The sequence below is a fragment of the Ovis canadensis genome, chromosome 2 (genome assembly GCF_042477335.2).
Source record: "Ovis canadensis isolate MfBH-ARS-UI-01 breed Bighorn chromosome 2, ARS-UI_OviCan_v2, whole genome shotgun sequence".
Lineage (NCBI taxonomy): Eukaryota > Metazoa > Chordata > Mammalia > Artiodactyla > Bovidae > Ovis > Ovis canadensis.
In genome coordinates this window covers 11,125,312-11,146,425 of record NC_091246.1, presented here as the reverse complement: position 1 = coordinate 11,146,425, position 21,114 = coordinate 11,125,312, and the positions used below count along the sequence as shown (strand labels likewise).

The following is a 21,114-nucleotide window of genomic DNA, read 5'->3' as shown; positions in this document are numbered from 1 at the left end:
TTCTTTCATTTTTAGGTCATGCCTATCACTTTTCCAAAGTTTGGGCTGCTAGAGTATATCATAAAGCGATTATTTTTTCTGAGAATCATTTTTAGGAAGACCTAGGGTTTAATATGGAGAAGGCAATGGCACCCTATTCCAGTATTCTTGCCTGGAAAATCCCATGGACAGAGGAGCCTGGTAGGCTGCAGTCTATGGGGTCGCTAAGAGTCAGACACGACTCAGCGACTTCACTTTGACTTTTCACTTTCATGCATTGGAGAAGGAAATGGCAACCCACTCGAGTGTTCTTGCCTAGAGAATCCCAGGGACGGGGGAGCCTGGTGGGTTGCCGTCTCTGGGGTCACACAGAGTTGGACACGACTGAAGCTACTTAGCAGTAGGGTTTAATAGAAGGATTCTCTTAATCAGAAGCAAGAAGCATGTATCACGGTCTCTTTTTCTACTAAACCTCCGGACAAGTTGCTTGCACTTCAGTTTATTAAACATTTATTGCAAGATCTGCACTATGACAGGACTAGTGAAGATAAAAAGATGAATGGCAGATTCCCTGACCCCAGAATATCATTGTGTAGAGGAGGAGGCAGCAGACCAGCAAGACCATATCTAAGAGGGATATAAAATGCTGTGGGATACATGAAAAGCAGTTGCCTCAGCCTTTTGGGACACAGGGAAGGGTATTTCAGGGTGATGAGCAACATGAGCAAAGACTGGCGCATGAGCATGCAGGGAGGCAAAGGTCTCAGTGTGGTGTGAGTCAATTTCAAAGAGGCCAGGAGAGCTGCTGCTGGAAGATGGACTGCAGCCACCTGTGGAGGACTTTGCACGTGAAGTCACAAACTTACAGGGAGAGCAAAGGAACGCAGTTCCTCTGTGTGATCTTAGAAGATCACCCTGATAGCGGTGGGGAAGTAGGGACTGGGACTGAGGACTGTTTTACAGGGTAAAAATTGCAATAATTCAGATGGGAGATGGCAATAAATGCTCAAATGAGGCAACAGCAAAGGCACTGGAGGGCAGGAGACAGGTGGGTGATTTGGAAATTAGACTTGGTGACTTTTGAGTGTTTGGCCTCTTGTGATCTCTGTTGCCGCCTTTGTATTCTCTGTCCAAGGCACAACACTGATTTCAGTAACACTGAAAGATCTTCAGGACTTTATAATATATTTATAATATATTCAAAGTTCTCTGTATATAGGATGAAACAGCCATTAAAAATTCTGAAACATGCGGTGACCATTTATTCAACAAATGTCTACCAAATGGCCTACCAAAGGCCAGGTCCAGGTTGGGTGCTGCAGTTACTCAATGAACAGCTAATGAACAAGACGAAAGCATGGTTCTTCCTCTGCCTGCCCTCTAAATGGGAGACAGACGTGTTAACTCTTCCTCTCTCAGAACCTTCCTAGTTTTAAAAAAAATGAAAACTTGTCTTATATGTCCTGAGCTAAGATGCTGTTAAACTATCTGTGACTTTATAAGAAGACTGAATTGTTTGCCTTTAGATAGCATATATATGAAGACGAGGGTGATATATGGCTAAAAGTGGTGAAGTGAACAATTAGGCCACTATGATAAATGAAAGGAAGGTCTTTCTTAGCTGGGAATTAAAAGTACAGTGGCTACAGGCAACCTATTTCACATCATAATTTATTTGAGACACTTTCTCCATACCTAAAAATAACATGAACTTAGTTAAACTTGTAATATTGCTTATTTTTACAGACAACTAATGATCTTTCTTTGAGAATTACAAATATAATTGTTTACTAGTTTTCTGAAAGGCAGAAGTAGAAAATCAAGTTAATTGCTCTGAGTTGTACAAATGCATAATTTTCTGAGAAGTTAATCAGTTTTATCAGCTTTTTTTCCCCAATGCTTCACTTCCTTTTTAAGTATCATTTGTCTTAATATTTTACAGGAAAATCTTCCCAGTTGACTTTTTATTTCTTTAAAATAGAAGCATTTTTCTATTTTACCAGTACAAGTAGCAAAAACTATTGTTTTTATATGTTTAAAGCTCATCAGCATATGATGGAGACCTCCCAGATAGGCAAAATGCATCCAGATACAGCAGCCTAGCAAATTGCTGTAAACCTGAAGATCTAATTCTCTTCAGTGAGTTTGGATTTGAGTAAGACTGCTAGGAAACCAGGCGCCAGTTCAGAATTGAGGCGGCATTGACCTTGATTTTCTAGCCATGGTATTCATTCCTTGTGGTCTGGAGAGATGAAATAATGTACAGCCTGTGGGCAGACAAGTCAGTGTCAGAGTGCCGCAGTCTTAGTTAGCTCCAGACGTCATCCCTGTTTCTGTTTTACTGCGAGAAGCAGCGGCCTTCTCCCACTCCTCCCAGATTGAGCTGCCTGACTGTCTTGGGTCTCTGCAGGGGTGGGCAGAGTGCAGGTGACCCACTGTAGTTTAGGCCCAGCGATAACTTCTCTTTCAGTCTGGATCTCATTTATATAACTAATGGCTTGTGTTCCCAAGGGTGTATTAGACCCAGAAAAAGTATTTATGTAACATGGCAAAAATGGTGAGTTGTGCTTCTGTGACTGCAAGGTAATTTTAAGCTTTATTTTAGGTGAGAACAGTGATGAGTACAGTGATCAGAGAACAGTAAATCTGACTTAATGATTGGTGCATCCTAGGTGCTTTATTGACTTCAGTTGTGATACACGTAGCAGCCTGATTCTTCAGTACTGCCTTAAAACTTTGATTGCTTTCTTAGACAAAAACAATAATTTTATTGCCTTTTTCAGTGTTCTTCATTTTTGTCAAAGTTATTAATGTATTTGGCAGTCCTAAATGTTGGACAATCTCACCTCATCTTTCATCACCTCATAATTCCACTCTTCAAAGGAAACTTCTTTTGAGTCTTTCTATTTTCAGTTCTTCCAAAATTTGAAATAAACTGTTTATACTTCTGTTTCTTGATTTTTTTTTTCTTGGTTTATCAACTTCAGAAAATACCTTCAGATTCCTTATTATCAGTGATGAGGATTTAACTCACTTTCTGTTACCCTCCCATTATTTGATTATAACGTCATTAAAACACAGTTACCAACAGAAAACTAAAGATAATGAAAGAAGAAATAAATATGCTTTCTCAACCCAAGGGTGAAGGTATTAGTGTTCATATGCTGCTGTCTACTATTCTCCCCCTCTCCTTGTCATCATCTTAACTTCACAGGATTGTCAGTATTTTCATTTTCTTCTGTGGCCATAACTAGTCTTTTCTTCATCCTTAGGTTGACTGTAAATATCCAAAACCATTTATATTGTTTTGACAGTGTACATATTGTGCATAACTATTAGTGTTCTAAGATTGAATTACTTTTCATCTTGATGAATTTCATAGCATTTGGGACACCGAAAGGAGAATGTTCCTAAGGGCTGTTATGTGGATTAATGACTTAATCCATGTAAAGGGTTTAAAACAATGCCTGGTACAGAGAGTAAGTTCTCACTGGCTTCCCTGGTGGCTCAGAGCTTAAAGCATCTGCCTCTAATGCGGGAGACCCGGGTTCAATCTCTGGGTCGGGAAGATCCCCTGGAGAAGGAAATAGCAACCCACTCCAGTATTCTTGCTGGAGAATCCCAAGGACGGAGGAGCCTGGTGGGCTACAGTTCATGGGGTTGCAAAGAATTGGACACGACTGAGCGACTTAACTTCTAACTTCTAAGTGTGTCCCAGCATACTTTCAGAAATGTTAAAATGTGAAGAAGTGCATTTTACAGTCGATGAAATACGGTATTATTTTAGTTTGAGGGTTTTGTGTGTGTGTGTGTGTGTGTGTTTCCCTAAAATTTTGGTAGCATATTTTGACAAAAGAACAGTGTGCTCTTACATAGCTTTGTGGTCCCTCCAACGTTCCCACACTGGGCCTTCAGCCTTGCTGCTGCAGTTTGGACAAGCTGATTTAATGTAAGCCCAAGGTAACCCTCCCACCTATCCTGAGTTTTCCCCTGGGTTGTAACCACTGTTCTCTAGATTTCATGTTTCCCTTTACTTTCTCCTTTTTTTTTTTTTTGTTGGAGTTCATCAAATAATTTCCCAAGAATGGATAGGTAGGAAGTAAACTTTGAGTCTTTAAATTGCTGAAAATTCCTTTCTGAAATACTTTTGAAGGTATTCCGTTAGTACTTGTTTCTTTTATGAAGATTATAGTTATAATTTATCAGATCTTCTTTGAGAATTTGAATTTGATTTAAAGAAATTACTTTCTGTCTTTGAATTGTTTTCCTTTATTTTCTATGTTCCTTTTTCTTCTTTCTTCTCTTCAATGCAGCCACTTTTCTTCTGATGCCTGATCTAATTGTCTGTTCCCACTGAAGAACACAGGACAGGAATCTGGTGTTGGTTTCTTCTATAGTTGTGTAAATAGGTTTGCTTCCCTTCGGTCCTTTCCTGAGTGAAATGTAGGAATTGCCAGGCAGGGCTCTTTGTAGAGAGAGGAGTTGGAAAATTGGTGACTGGTCAGCAGGCATCCAAATGCAGGTCTCAGACACCAGCACCACATTGGAGGCCTTAGCTCTCCCGCCATGACGTGTTTGTTCAGTTTTCTTAGCAGTTTTGTCTGGCCCTTTTAGGATCTGCAGTTGTGTGAACAGGAGCATCTCCCTCCATGTCCTTGGGCATGCAGGCCTGTTCCTGTGATGGGGCTGGAGCCAAGTTCAGGGTCCCCTCAGATTTTCCAGGGGCATGGATGAGAGTATCTCCTGTGAGGTCCCTATGTCAACCTGACTCTTAGTGTCTGTGGCTGGGATGGGCCAGAGCCCTATTGCAGGCCCTTTCAGAATCTCCAGACTAAGTTGAGTGGGCTTCCCTCTGGGGCTCCACACCGCAGCCAGGAGAAGCTGTAAGCACTTAGGGTCCACAGCCAGAACCAAGATCTGTACACTGTTACCCCCCCTATGGCGGGTGTGACTCCTCCTGCGTCTGTTGGCACATAGTGCTGGTGACAGGATCGAAGCCAGACGGGGGTGTAGCTGAGTCCCTCACTATATGGAACTGTTTCTGGCTTTGTAACCAGGACCATAGTCGGCGAGTCAGCCACCTGGGCGCAAGCTTGCCTTCTCAAAACAGCCATCCTTGGTCTTGGACTGTACCAGGGTTTCACAGTCTCTGACCCAGTCCCAAAGCTCCCACAAAGGCACTTGTGTACATGGATAGATGCCAAATTGTTGTTGGGAGACGGGGGGGAATGTCTTACTTGGCCACCTTGCTGATGTCACGCCCTGAGAAATTAAAAAAATAGATAATCTAAGTATTACTTAATTTTTTACCTAACTTGATTCAGCAAGAAAAATAAAGGATCTTTATGATCCTAGAATGTGCTGTGCCTGTAAATTTGACTTTAGGGTTTGGTTCAGTGAATAAGAAATAACATATTTCTTAATACCTGAAATGATATTTCATATAATATTTTTAGTCTCGAGTATATTCAGATTTATGTTACAAGTCACTAGCTTTTCAACACCTTCATACTGTTATAATTACTGCTGCTAAGTTATTATTTTATATAATGGAAAACAGCCATCTCATTGTTAAGAAAAGGGCTTTATTTTCCTGTACTAATAAATGTGCAATAGAAAGCCAACCCATATAGATAAATATTAAAATTTTTATTTTATAATGAACTTTTCAAAAATATGTTTTGTTATTATCCATTGACTCAATTAAGAAGAATTGGCATCTTCCTATCCAATGGGTTATTACTTCTTGGATGGAATCTAATGAATATTAATAGCATCACTCAGAAAAGGAGGGGGTAATTTATTAGAGTTTTGTGCATTTTCATTTTTACATGTTATCTGTTTTCTTTTACTCTATGTACTGTACATCTTTTGTTTCCAAGTTGATAAATAATTCCTTTGTGGTTTTTACTGTATTATGCATTTTCAGTAAAAGATACCGTCACATTTTGATCCTTATTAATTAAGATATGCAGTTCTGTAAATTGCATGGTAATTTAAAGGAAGAAATGGTTTCTAAAAAAAGAAGTTTCCTGTAACCATTTCCATTGTGATATACCATTTCATCTCCTAAATTCATCAAATGTTGCCTCATGTATTGTGCTTGAGTTTGTTCTCACTCATTGAAGCCACAGAATTTCAGCAAACTCATGAACAATCACTTTTCAAATACTCGGTACTGACATACTGATGAACTGTTAACAAATGGTGATGATTGTTTTGCTTTCAAAATCCTCTTCAGTAGGCAGGGTCACATACGGTTAGCTCTCTGATTACTGCATGCAGACTAGCAGTTATAATAGCTAATACTTACAGACTGCTTATTATCTCACTAATTACTTCTGGTAACTCAGTTCTCACAACTCTGTGAAGTTAGGACTATAATTAACTCCATTTCGCAGGTGAATAAACTAAGGCAAAGAAAGGTTGAACTTGCCCAAGGTCATACAATAAGAGGATGGGAGAGCTGGGATTCTCACCCAGGCAGTCTGGTTCCCAAGTTTCATGCTCCTCACCACTAGGCTTACTGACCATGGGGACTCCTCTCCTACACATTTCAGCATTCATCATTTTAGCACTTAACAGGCCTCTTAGCATGTTTTCCCTTAGTTTTTTTCATTTCCCCCAAACTTTTACTCCTCTTTCTTAGTTCCAGTTTCCATCTGCTTTTATGTCTAATTGTCTCCACCACTAGGGGATGAAAATTAAAGTGCTTTAACAGTTGAGGAGACGTGTACAGATGTGCCTAGAACGGTGTGATATAGCATTGTGTGTGATATATCGTGTTGAAGCACCAAATATATTTTTCTTAAGTGGTGAGCCAAATATGCAAATACTAAAATTTCCAGAAAGAAAATAAGAGAGAACGTTCATTTCCTGTTTCTTTTAGGAAAATTCATTAGGGCTGCTGTGTGGAAAACAGTTTGAAAGGGGGCAAGAGTGGACATAGGGATCTCTCAACAGCTAAGAAAGGAATTTCTATGAAATCGGTGGATAATAAATCCAGTTCTAAACTCTTACTAAAGTCTTAAAATATGTCATTTCAGATGATCAAAAGGAATATATCAGAAATAGTAACTTATCCAGGAATTACCATGTTAAAGTTTTCCTCTTGAATGTGAGACAGAGCAATATTTTCAGAAAAAAAAAATTGCAAGAAAAGTGTATAGTTAATACAGAATGGACCAGACTCTTGGTGATTAAAGAATACTATTTTTAATTAAAATTTTAAATTAAAGAGATATATACCAAAATGTATCCAGTGGCTATCTTTGAAGGATGGATTTATGGGCAGTTTTTCTCTCTTTTTTAACCTTTATTTTCTGGGGAAATTTTTTATAGTAAGTGTGTTACTTTAATGATAAAATGAATAAAATTATTTTTTTATTAAATGTGTTACTTTCATGATTAATGAATACAGTTATTTTTATTAGGGGAAGTATACATGATCTTTTCCTCAGGTAAACAGGTACCCGTGTGAATAAAGGGCCATTAAGCCTTATGTTTTTAGTGTGGGTTTAAAAAAAATTTTTTTTAATTGAAGGATAATTGTTTTACAGTGTTGTGTAAAGCAGTTATCCTCCATTAAAAATAAAAAAATTTTTAAATGTATTTTTAAAAATTTCAGTATTTCTAAATTAGAAAATGCTTACATATGCAAAGCATATTTAAGAGTATGTAAACCCACTGAAGTAAAATGCATTTATGGATGAATTCCTGAACTGCACAAGGACTGTTTTACTTTTGAAAAGGGGTTAACATTCAAGAACATTTTACATAGGAGTCAGATTTTGAAAGGGAAAGGACACAAAGAGGTTGATAAAATAATGCCTGTTTAACAGTATTCTGCACTTAGTTTATAGTGGAGTCATCATGAAATAAAGTGAATAGGAAAGTCATGCTTTGAAGCATGTGACTTCATGACTGAAACCATGGAAAATATGAATGTCACATCTTTAATGAAACCATGTATCTTCTATGACTGACCTAAGTCAAGAAAAGTAAAAATTAAAAACCAAATTCTTTTTGGAAATCAGGTATTATGTGTTGTATATCCAAGTCTGATAGCAGCTCACTGTATATTTTAAGTATCACACCGGCAGCAGATACTTCAGACACATCAGAAGGTATTGTTGATTCAGTGTCTCTGGCAGTATAATAAAAAAAAAATGCAGGAGAAGTCTCTAGTCCCTAATAAGCAGTATATCAATGAGCACTGTCAGGTTCTGCAGAAGATTCCACAACATGATTTATTACATTAATTACAGTCATGTGGGTTTCATGCTGCTAAGCTTGAAAATGCAGCCACATTCGAAGGTTGATTTAAGAATATATTTTGGCCCAGATGAAAGTGCTCCTTATTGTGATTAATACAGTACAATATTTATTCTCTCGTCCTATGCTTTCGCCTTTGGAATGCTAAATTTATTTTCTGTGACTTGAAATTAAGTTTGAGATTTGAGAAGCTTCGTCTAGTTTTTATTCACGCCTGTCATCTGGTCTCCCTTTTGCCTTTTGTGTCTCCTTAGTTTGTCACGGAATGTTGAATCTCCTCTTTGTGAAGCCTGTTTGAATTTACTCCCTTGTAAGCCAGGATGGCTGGCCTCGAGCTTCCCTAACTGACGGGGCTGCCCTCGAGACTTACTGCATTACGGTTGGGTCACTGCATCTCTTTTTGAGTAGAAGGAGCAATTGAGGAAAAATCTTCATTTTCTTCATTTAATTCAAAATAGCAGCATTCTTAGAGAATTCCATGCTTATACCTTTGTCTAGTACCTTACTGAATTTATACAGTCACACGTCTCTTCTTACAGTGACACACTGAGCTTGTCAAATCACAGGATTCTAGGTCATGTGGAATGAAAGGTCTCCTGAGAGCTGTTTTAGAGATAGATGTTAACTCCAGTTGTTTCCATGTGCCCATGGTGGGGTATGTTCACTTATGCCCAATGTTGGTGGCCTTTATAAATCTGTCTTGGAAGAATTAGTAAATATTTGCTAGAGATTAAAGCATCAATAGAGAAGGACTCGAGTGAAGTAGGAAGACGTTGATTTAGTGAGTTGGAAGACATTTCTCAGCAGTGATATGTATAAAGAGTTAAATTAGATTATTTATGTGTCCAACACTGAGGTAAGTGGTTTGCTTTCTGACCTTAATTCTCATACAACTCTAAAGACATAGGTACAACTATTATATCCATTTAACAGTGGAAAAAACCGAGGCTTAAGTTTGCAGCCTCGTATGCAGATTCACATAACTGGTTAAGCAGCAGAGCTGGGATTTGAACATAGGTGTTCTTATCAGCAGGAGCCATTAACCATTCACTACACTGCCTACATCAACTGCCCTGAAGGATGGAGCAGGCAAGGTTAGAGTTTAAAAAATGATATTTGGCAATTAGGGAAGCAGTGTTGAACTTAATAAATTTGGAGGCATTATGAAAGAAAAAATCTGAATCCAGTGGGTTTCAGAGGGAAACAATTCTTTGACTCATCCATTATTTTGTTGGATGACAATATTAGTCCAGTATGATTTTTTATAGTATTTTTCACTTAATAGAAGTCACTTAAACATTTAGGAAGCACCTCTTCTGTCTGGGACATAAAAACATTCAGATTGGAAAATCTGGCCATCCCAGCAGTGTGGCAGCTGCTTTAATTGAGACGTGGGCTGAGGCTTATTTGAAAGAAGAGTCATTTTCTAGGCCTTGTAGGGGGAAGTAGAGATGAAGCTCTGTTTTTCAAAGCATGGCCTATTCACCCACAGCTCTATTAGAACCACCTGAGAACTCATTAAAAATGGAGACTCTGCACCCTGTTGGCCATAAATTAATTCCTTGTTGCAGGGATCTGCAAGTACCCACTCCAGTGTTCTTGCCTGGAGAATTTCAGGGACGGTGGAGCCTGATGGGCTGCCGTCTATGGGGTTGCACAGAGTCGGACACGACTGAAGCGACTTAGCAGCAGCAGCAAGTCAGTACCTAGTCTTTACACAAGTGATGTCTTACCTTACCTTCCAACAGACATAGCTCCTTGGCCTGATTTAATTCATATATGCAGACAGCAGTGAATATGGGTGAGGAAGAGGCCTCAGTTTCTTCGGCCTGCACTTTGTTTATTTAATAAATACTGGTGTTTTTCGTGCTCTATTTTATTTCTAAATTTTTATCAAGGAGAGAATTTTCCAGAGATTCTAGAGTCACATGCTGTACAACCAGGAGAAATGAGCAGATGACTAATGTTTATTTAAGTGATTTCTGCTTCAGTGAAAAATACTATCAAAAATCATACCAGACTGACTGGTACTATTGTGCTAAATTTTCATGCTCCTGAGTATATATGTAAGAAATATATTTTACTTCCATTATTGGAAATGATTAACCAAGCATAAAAATAATTTGCTGGTCAGATAGCTATAATAGCATATAAGTCTGGCTTCAATTAGTGATGTTAACAATCCTAGAAAATAGCCTAAGTTTTAAGGTTTTAAGGAAAAAGCATTGAAATGTGCAATGAGTTGAGTGTTTAAAGGAGAAAAAAGACATTGACTTTTTAATACATTTTATGGTAGTTATAAGGGTATTGCACTTTTCTACCTATAAAGTAAATATACCTGTTTGTGTGTGTGTTTTTTTTTTTAATAAATTTACAGAGGTTAGAATCTATTGCTGTATTTTAAAAATGAAACATGAATGTTGACAAATATGACTTTGGATCCCCTGACAAAATTAAAGTAGGCCTTGATCATAAGATTACCAACCAGGGCATATTTTTGTAAAATACCAAGATCATTTTCCTTGAACATAGAGTCATAAGAAAATTTATATCAAATGAACATATGTATAGAAGAAGTAAGAACCTAGTGGATGGATGACACCAAAATGCCAGTATAATCTCTTTTAAAGTGGAGGTCAGGATTGGGGGGATATATTGATTTCTGGTACTATTAGAGAATTACTGCTTGTTTTTTCCTTATTCCGATAGTAAGATAAAGATACTGTCTTGTAGCAATTTGTGTGAGAGCTGATAGATCCTTATTTCTTAAGGAAATAGCCCTAGGAAAAGCTGGCAGTGGGCTTATAAGTCATTTCATCATTACAGACATCCAGATCACCGTTCCTGACCACAGCTGACTCTGAAGAACCTTAATAAAGGATAAAGTGACTTTGAGACTCTGTGAGTCCCCAAATTGAATTTTATGTCGCCTATTTTAATTTTTAGTTCTTTCTAAATGCAGTCAGTACAGTTGGTCTAAAGTAGATTGTATAATTATGCATACAGAGTTATCTCAGTAACTGTCCTTTCAGCTTTGATGTTACTTCAGTCAACAAAATATGAATGATTATTGAATGCTCCTACTTCTCAAGAGCTTTTTCAGACCCTGGGAATAAAGCAGCAAAGTCCTGGCTTTTACAGAGCTCACAGCTCACCTGGGCAGAGATAAATGCTAAACAGGTTGTTGAGTAAATATATATTATGTTAGATGGTAGCAGGTATATGGAAGAAAATAACAGCCTAAGAGGAGTAGAGAATGTCAGAGGTGGAGACATGTTGGGTTGATTTTTTTTAAAGTAGCTTCTACTTTTTGAAGTAGCTTTCTTAGCATGTGGAGGATCTTTGTACTTAGTATATTCGGTCTCCTTTCCTTAATGTATATCTTTATAATTACTATATAAGACATCCTACTGGCCTGGCTTTATTCCCCACTCCAGCCCTTCTCCCACTCGCGAACCAGGATCAGTGTTTCACAGTCCTCATGAACACAAACCTTGCCATCCCTTGCCCTTTGCTCATGCAGTTTCTTCCTGGACTGTCCTACCCTCCCGTTCTGCTTAACCAAGTGATGCCCATCCTTTAATACCTAACCCAAATCTCTGTTCCCCCATCGTATAGAGCTCCAACCCATCTCAAACTCATTTTGACTTCTCTCTCTTTTCTTTCTGAATTCCTGTAGGATCTGCAACTCATGCCACAAACTCAGTGCCTAATTACACAATCATGCATGGTCTTTTTTATTAGTTTTATGTGTGTTTCTTATCTCTTCTAATGATGATCCCATCTGTGTAAGCATCAGAGACTTGCCTTTGTCGACAAGTCGTCTTAAAATGCTAGGTGGGGCACAGTGTGTACTCACACATGTGGATTAAATATTAATTCCATTGCAGCCTCATAAATATAAATCTGCTCACCAGATTTCTTTTACTTTCTTCTTTACTTTTCAAATTTAAAATATACTTTTATTTAATAAGCTTATGGGCTTATCTTTCACTGGTTTATAAAGAGAATTTGAACATCATTTCTCTATCAAGTAAAAAGACAAAATAGTCTTCTTGATTGAATTAAAAAGAAGTTAAACATCAGGAAATGTTTAAATGTTTCTTGTTGCTTCAGATGTATGGCTTTAATAAAATCACGAAAGGGATGAGATAGCTAAGTTTATTTTTTGTTAAACTGAGTGCCACAGCAGTAGAAGTAAACCCTCTGAGTTTAAATCTAATATAAATCTCCTCAGATTAAATGAGAACACAGGATACCGAACTAGTTACCTGTTTTTTCGTGCTATCTTCTAACAAGGGAGGAAATAATTGGATTAATGGGGCATGGAGACTATGTAAATAAGTACAGAAAAACTCTGCATAAAAACTTCATGCAGGCTTTCCAAAGAGTACCGGGGCCCTTCTCCAAATCATAGATCCCTTGAAAGTCAGTAATTTAAAACCTTTCAGTCTGTTGGCTACATTTGTCAAAGGCCCATTTCACTACACGAGTTTTATGGGATGGCTTCTCCTTTTTAGAAACTTTGAGTAAGTTTTAATAATAAGTATTATGGCAATAAATATTATGGATGGTACAGGCAAGAAATAAGCAACCGTTGATCTGAAGAACCAAGGCCACTCGCATCTTCTGTGTACTAAGGTTACCCACTCAACCTACTTATAGCCCAAACCATACTGGTGATAGTGATAGCAAGCACCCCTAAAACAGTAGCCCAGCAGGCTTATGTGGTGAGAAGGGAGGTAATCTAAACTGAAGGTCTAGGGGAGAGGCAGACCTTTTTAAAATCCATTTTTGCAAGCCATGCATATCCAAAAGTTCTCCATTTTTATATCAGACTTAGACCAAAATTCAAGATATTGAGTCGTTTAAAATATATGTGCAGGATCTGTGGATTTAAAACTATTAGTGCATATTCAGGCAGTCTTCAAACCCAGTCACCATTTGGTAGCTCTGGGGTGCTGGAACACATGCTGGCTACTCAGAATTCACAGATGATAAATACATGAAAAGCAATGTAATTAATGGGGCATAGAGACTGTAAATAAGTATAGAAAAGCTATCTGCTTTAAAACTTCATATCTTTTCTAATACCCTTTCTTGGAGGGGAGGTGGGGGTTGACTCGGACGTTCTCTTGTTCCCCCCGGCTCTGACCTTCTGCTTCCACTGAAGAGGTTCACATTATGGATCATTTCATTGTCTGGGAATGTTTCCACCAGCTCATCCAGATGTGAACTAACCCCTATTTTAATATAGAGCAGAGTTTGTTGAAGATTTTCTTAGCATGGGAGGAGATAGGTTTATATCATAATAGAGTATTACGATTCTGACCAAAAAATTCTGAGCAACCAGTTTTGTTAGGGTAAAATGCAGTGTATTAATAATGACTTACAGACACGACCCGGCAACATCTGGCCTGTGGGTTTTCAGACCCCTCCTCGTGCCACTCTCCTTCGGATCCCTTTTCTCTGGGCACACTGACGCTCTTTCAGGTCTTCTAACTCAGTTTCCGTTGCAGGAGCTCCTTGCGCTGTTCCCCTGCTCTTCCTCCTGTACTCTGTGTGATCGGCTTCTCATTTTCAAGTCTCACCTGAAAGGTCTTCTTAGAGTCCTCCCTGGAACATCCATCCTTAAGCAGGTCATTTAACTCTTTTTCAGAGTACTGAGTTGTTTTTCTTCATAGCACTTGTCAGTTTGTCTAAAATTTATTTATTTGTGTTATTGTCTGTTTCCCTCAGTCTGTGATACATTCCACAAAAACACTCATCCATTCAGACTCAGTTTACTTAATTCCTGACATGTTTTAGTTACTTATTAAGTGTGCTTGAAATGCGGCGGGCCCAGCAGGACTTGATGGATTAGCTGTCGCAGGGAGGGAAAGCAGGTGTCAAGGGTGGTACTCGGGTTTCAGGCTAGGGAACATAGGCTGGTGGTGAAGGCACTGACTGAGTGGAAGAGCAGATTTGTGGAGACAGGGCCAGGCTACGTTTTAGGTCTGGGTACTTAACGTTGATTAGGCCGTTTGGTATGTGCGGGTCAAGGTAGGCGTAGGAAACGTGATTCTGATGCTTACTCATTCATCTTGTAGAACTTCGTTTCTAATTGTTAAATGCCCGATCTGTTTAGAAAATAAAATTTGTGCTTGCATATTTTAGACTGCCACCTTGTCGTCTTCATCCAGTTTTCAAACCTTTGGGATTTTACCCACATTCAGTTTAAAAAATTTGTTATTAATCACAACTTCCTTGATACAATAAAAGCATTTTGCTCATCTCAGTGCATTTTTTTTCATTAATGACAGTGGCTCATTTAGTTTGCCTGCTAAACCATATACATACTTCTTTTAAGAAAATAAAAAGTCATCTTTATCTTTGTGTTGAAAACAATTTTTGTTGTTATTTAGAATCCAAATTCTATTTCTTACCACATACATTCAAGCAAAATTTCATGAAGTTTGCTGAGTTTTTGATGAATGCCAGAATCTTTCAGGAATGTAACACTGCTTCATAGAGTATATTTCATGGATCAGAAAGCATTCAGTGAACACTTATGGGATCCGTGTTACGTACAAGGCACCAAGTCAGGGGCTAGAAGTTGCAGCAGTTGGAAATTGCCTGGCGGTCATGGTTGAGACTCTGCACTTGGAATGCGGGGGCCCAGTTCAACCCTGATGAGGGAACTAAGACCCCACATGCTGTGTGGTGTGGGCCAAAAATAAAATTTTAAAGATTAACTGAAATTGCAGCAGTCTCATTCAGATACAAAGAGCTGGATCAAAATTCTGACTTCTCTTTGAGAGCACTTCAAGACAAAAAGAAGCAGAAATAAACATTTTCTCAAATAAAACTAGAAATCTTCGGCTGGAACCATGGTATGTAAAGAAGGGCTGCCAAATGCAGTCATGAAACAGGGATTTGGATATGCTGCTAACAGAAGTATGACTGTAACTATCAAATGGAGGTGTGAGACCTCAGTTTCCTTCTGCTGAGTGGCAGAATTAACAGTCACTGTTGGGCTTCTCTTGTGGTAGCACTTCCATAGCAGGGACCATGGGTTTGCTCCCGGGACAGGGAAGTTCCACATGCAGTGGGATGTGGCCAAAAAATGAAAAAATTAATAATCACTTTTAAAGACCTGGAATGGGGAGCTTGGGTTAGTGATCAGAGCTTCCCTGGACCCTGTTTGACACCAGAGAGTAGTAGAGGAAGAAGGGCTGAAAGGAGACCCACATGCACTCTTGCTGTCTTTGCAGGAAGTCACTTGCCATGGTGATAGACAGTGGAGAGATGCTTGAGTTTATGACTTGGAAAGGCACACTGTGCACCAGAAGAAAAAAAGGTGGATGCACAGTAAAGTTATAGCCATTCACAGATAAAGGAATAATCATTTAGCTACGCAGCTCCCACTCCTGTAATGCAATCAAGAGATCCCTAAGGGAGAAAGATTATGCTGACCGTTGCCTTCTCTACAACCTTGATCGCCTCTTAATTAACAGCTACATGGCTATCTAGGGGAAAATATGTTAGTACCTGCCTTAAACTAAATTTAAATTTTATTTGGCTTCTCAAAGCCTTTGATATCCCCAGAGTACATAACATAATAGGTTTGAGATGGAAAACTTGATCTTCATCTGAGAAAAATAAGTTTTAGAGAAGATTCCATGTGAAAGTTGACGAACTGGAAATGTTTCCCCTAAAGTTGTCTGTGAATGCTTATTTCTGAAAAAGTCTTTGTTTAAAGTTTGAAAACTTGTGATAAATGTTTGAACAAGTAGCCACAGTGAACAGATGTGCTGACCACTTTGGCTTTGCATGTAAACAGGGAAGTCAGTGTGGTAAAAGGTTAAGGTGGCTTCACCTTCCTAATGGAAAGATACACATTTTTATTGTTGATCCAGAAACAGTTTCAACTGGAAGAAGATAGCACAGCCAAAAGTTAAGTCTAATGAAGCGTAAAATACACTGTTGTGTATTGGAATTTTGGAAGTAACTCAAAAATATGCCTATAAAAATATCTAATTAGCTAGTTTAGTGATTTTTTTCATTTTATAAAGTTATGAGGACTTTAGCGGTTATACCTTACAACTGTCATTTTAAAATAATATGGACATTCATAAATGTGTACAATATAAAAATAGTGTGCTTTATGAATAAAATTCAACTTACTAGAAATTTTATTTTTCTTATTGTTTGTGGTTATTTCAAAGACTTCCCACCGAACAGCCTTACAAATTAAAGTTTTCCTAAATAGGATAATTGGGATAAAATAATTTTATACTTTATAGAGTCAGAAATTATGTTTTTATGTTGTTTTAAATTAACCTCAGTGTTTGCCTCTCAACATCCTTAGGATGGTTTCATTTTTAGAATTTCTGAGTTTCACCCAGACCATGTCTGACATAATTGTGGTAATTTTGACAGATGTTTTCATTGTTAATATTAACATCCCAATTTTAAATTACATGTTATTGAGAGGAAATTATTTCAGTGATACCATTGGATTTAACCATTGTTTTAAAAAAATCTAGTAAAACAGAGTAGCGCTTCCTTCATAAGCTGTAAACACTTTAACTTTTTTCTCAAAGTGTGTTCTCTTGACCCTTACCCTGAGCATAGAGGTGTCAGTTTAAATGCAGATTCCTGGGCCTGTACCTAGGAATCTGATTTTGATTGAGCATCTTAAGTGATTCTGAAACTTACTGAAGTGTGAGAACTGCTATTCCAGAGCAACATTACTTAATCATGAGTGAGTGATTCATAATGGAAAGAGGTACCTCCAGTCTTAGGTGGCAGAATATAAATAATAAATTAATAAAATAAAACTATCCAGGAAACTACCTCCTAACATATCTTATTTATAATAGCCTTACTCAGATTTCATTGTCCTATCTTTATAGCTATGAAGTTTTATCCTCATTACTTTCCCAAAACACCAGATTTTTTGTGTGTTGAAATATAGTTGATGTACAGTATTATATTAGTTTCAGGTATATTACACAATTATTTGACATTTGAATACATTATGAAATGATCACCACAGTAAATCTAGTAACCATCTGTCCCTATACACAGTTATTATACTATTCATGGCCATACTCATGCTGTGTATTTCATCCTTGTGAATTATTTATATATACCTCTTACTCCCCTTCACCTATTTTGCCCCCCCTCCCACTCCTTTACCATCTGACAACTACCCATTTGTTCTCTGTGGGTCTGTTTTCATTTTGCAAAACATAGAATATTTTTTATCACTTTTTATAATCTGCCCTGTAATTACATACAAAATATTTATAAACTGTGTTTACCTGAATTGCTGTAGAATATCACATTAACTGCTATAAATGATCTATTTAGTAATTATTAAATATAGATCTCTATAGAGTTAATGCTGAATAACAAATTGGAATATTTTTGTTTTAATTTAATAAAATGGAACCACTATAACCTCTAGTTTCACAAATGAAGTGGTTCAAAATGAGTATGTTGCTCTCATGGGGCCCTTGCACACTGCATTAGGATAAATAGCACATTTCTATTATTTTCTTTTCTTTCCCCCCTAAAACAAAGGCTACCTCTAATTTCACTCTTTCCACAAATCTTCGTGCACTAAACTATGTGCCAGTGACATGAGAAGCTTGTTTTGATGATACTGAGTCATCTCATGTCTAGTACATCATTTGTGAAACTGAAGTTGGCTATTATAATGCAACAGGTATGTAAATAACATTTATCAGTGATCTCTGTAAAATTGTTTCCTTCTTCCCCTTTTCATTATAAAAGGAAACTTTATTTCAGAGTAGAAAGTGCATTGTCTGAACTCATGAACACCCTCTCTATCCCTCCCCTCCCCAATTTGTTGCAGACCAGGATGAAAGAGCAGCTGAGCTCAGCAGGGAGCAGAACGAGAAAACCATCCGGAGCACGCAGACTGCGCTCCGCAATTTCCGGGAGTTCCTCATCTCCAAGTATCCTTCTGAAACAAGAGAGATTTATGTCATCCCTTGCAAGGAGTTGGATGCCTACCTGGCCTCTTTCTTTGTGGATGCCAGGCAGAAGGATGGATCCGAGTATGAACCCAACAGCTTGGCCAATTACCAATGTGGACTTGAACGGTACCTAAAAGAACACAGATATGGCTACAGTATCACCAGGGATAAGGAATTCAAGCGCTCCCAGGAGGCACTCAAACAGAAGCAGATTGAACTCCGCTGCAAAGGAAAAGGAAATAAGCCACACAAGTCCATGAAGCTCACCTTTGCTGATGAGCTCATTCTGCGAAAGAGAGGGCTGCTAAGTCGCTATAACCCTGAGGGTCTGCTCAACCTCGTCTGGCTCAACAACACAAAAGCTTTTGGGCACTGCACAGGCTTCCACGGGTCTACCTTGAAGTGGGGTGACATTCGGCTCCGGGTAACAGAGACGGGACTGGAGTACTTGGAGTGGATGGGCCAAGACGCTGGCGACCTAAATGCCAAAACCAAGAGAGGGGGCACAGACTCCCGTGTGTATGCCACCCAGCACGCGCCGCAGACCTGCCCGGTACAGGACTATAAGGAGTATGCCCAGCGGCGGCCTCCTGCCATGCGCTATGAGGATGCCCCTTTCTACTTGTCCATCAAGCCAGTCGTGAACTTGGCGGCTCTGCATTGGTACAACTGCCAGGCCCTCGGCAAGAACAAGCTGGCCAAGATGGTGAAGACCATGTGCGAGAAGGGGAACATCCCGGGCAGGAAGACCAACTTCAGTGTGTATCAGAGCTGCAGCACCTTGTCCGAGGCCCAGAGCAACCAGCTGGTGCTTATCTGTAACAATCTGAGCCAGCAGGCCACCCAGTCAGTGGCGGGGCACTCCAACAGTGGCAATTTCATCGTCTCTGCCTCCTATGACTCGTCCTCAGACACGGCTTGACCAGGTGGCTTGAGCAAGATCCCAGTCTGGTTATTGTGTCCAGACAAACTGTGATTAAGCACTGGTTCTTGTTCCCTTTCCTCTGCCCTCAGTATTAACTTTATACAAATATAAATATATAATATATTTTTCTTTTTACAAATAAGTCAATGGAGATAGTTTAGTATTACTGACATAGTATTTATAGGCTTAAAACAAATGTACTTGTGGTGATGAAATGTAATTACTGTTATAGACTTTACAAAACCATATTCTCAGGCAACACAAACTAGAGAAGGAATTTTGTTTTGGGGTTTTTTTTAAACTGTCAGAAAGGAAACTGAGAGTCAGCCTAGATGCTTGTGTCCTCAGCTCTTGCTTTTCCTTCCCACCCCACCTCTCATTTTTAGTCTATTTAATAAATGGCAGTATCTTTTTAATTTTTAAAATTCTCCATTAATCAGGAGGAGACAACACTAACTTGCCTGCTTACACAAAACTGTCAGGTCCAGAATATGAAAATGTTGATATAAACTGGACAGATTTTTATATGCTTTTTTTTTTAAGCATAATTATATTTTAACTTCTCTGCCTCATTTTTTTCAATTTATGAAAATCTAGATGTTTAGCTAACTTGTTGTGGGGGCAAAGAGGGTTAGAAGATGGGAATAAAGGTGCCATTCTTTTTAGAAGCTATATAATTTTTAATATGCAAAGTCCAATATTATGGCAAAAAAGACTGTTACTAGCTCATTTTTATTACTCTTGAACCTGGATAGAATTTTTTAGTTGTTTTCTAAGAAATCAATGTAAATGAAGTATTATTATCAGATTTACAAGAAATTTTAAAAACTACCAAAGCTTTGAAATGTTCCCAAGCATTAGATTGTGTATCAAACATAGAGAGTAGAGAATGGAAAAGTCTTACTGAAAATCGAGAAACACTAGTCAAGACCACAAAAAAACTTACACTCTTCGAACCCCAAATCCCGACTTGTTTATTTATTAGGACTGAATTTCAGTCTGTTTTCCCAAGGGGATTGCTTGACTCTGTCGTTGAGATCAAAGGAATATTGACACACACTTTAGGTAACATTTTGTTATCAAATTTAGTTGAATTCAAAGCACTCTTGAAAATGTGCTGTTTCTGCTACAGTAAATATAAATGCATTTATGTGTGATAATCCTGCAATCATAATAATTATAATTTTGATTAAGCAACCCTTCGTGGTGGTTTTTCCAAGGTCTTTATTTTTAAGCCTGTGGTGAATTATTGCTTGAGATACTTTAACAATAATAAAAGAGTTTAGATGAGGAAGGTTCCTATCCTGTATAATCATTAACACATTAAAAAAAGTCCTAGTCTTAATTGTTTTGTTGGATCTGGGCTTCCTGTTGGCAAGTATTTGTTCTTCAAAGCATCCTTGTAATTCACGTTAGCTAGGAAGGTAGATGGCATTTTATGTTTTAATTATACGACCAGGACAAATTTTGTTTTGATTTACTTTGCTGAGTCATCCTGTTAGCTGAGCTTTCCCATGACCAGGCAGCTCTTCCCAACGCTAAGTCATAAACACATAAACCCGTTTCTCTAAATTGTGACCTTTCCTTTGGCTTAGGAGTGGGAAGTCTGCCACGGCCTTTGTCTTAAGCAATCAACTTCATTTCATGACTTTTCTGTCATAGAGAAGCAGCCAAAAGCAAGACCAGAAGATACCTGTCTTTGACTTTTTGTGTTAGTGATGACGATAGCCACTAGTTTTGAGCCAGTGTCTGTGCCAGCAATGTGGGTGCTAAGTGATGTACATGCTCTCCTTATAGAAGCGGTGCTAATTTATGAAAATTAGAAAATCCAGATAAGCATAAAGAAAACAAAATATATACTTACAAATCTGCTAGCCAAAAATAACCACTGTTAATATTGTGTTGGCCAGAAAGTTCATTCGAGTTTTCCCATAACATCCTATAGAA

The 21,114-nt window shown here is 38.2% G+C and overlaps 1 protein-coding gene across 3 annotated transcripts in view; it reads left to right on the top strand.

The window, feature by feature from the left end:
- KIAA1958 (KIAA1958 ortholog) overlaps positions 1-21,114 on the top strand; it is a 126,457-nt gene that overhangs the window by 72,672 nt on the left and 32,671 nt on the right. The window contains exon 3 of one of the 3 annotated variants that reach the window (XR_011253895.1): positions 18,119-19,168. The exons of 1 other annotated variant lie outside the window; for it this stretch is intronic. Coding sequence is in view for 1 of the 2 variants with exons in the window: in XM_069573867.1 (XP_069429968.1) it covers positions 18,119-19,164 (1,046 nt within the window). In the remaining variant the exon portion in view is untranslated. Of the gene's footprint in view, positions 1-18,118; positions 19,263-21,114 lie in introns of those variants that run through there. One more of the 3 variants, XM_069573867.1, reaches the window with a different exon arrangement.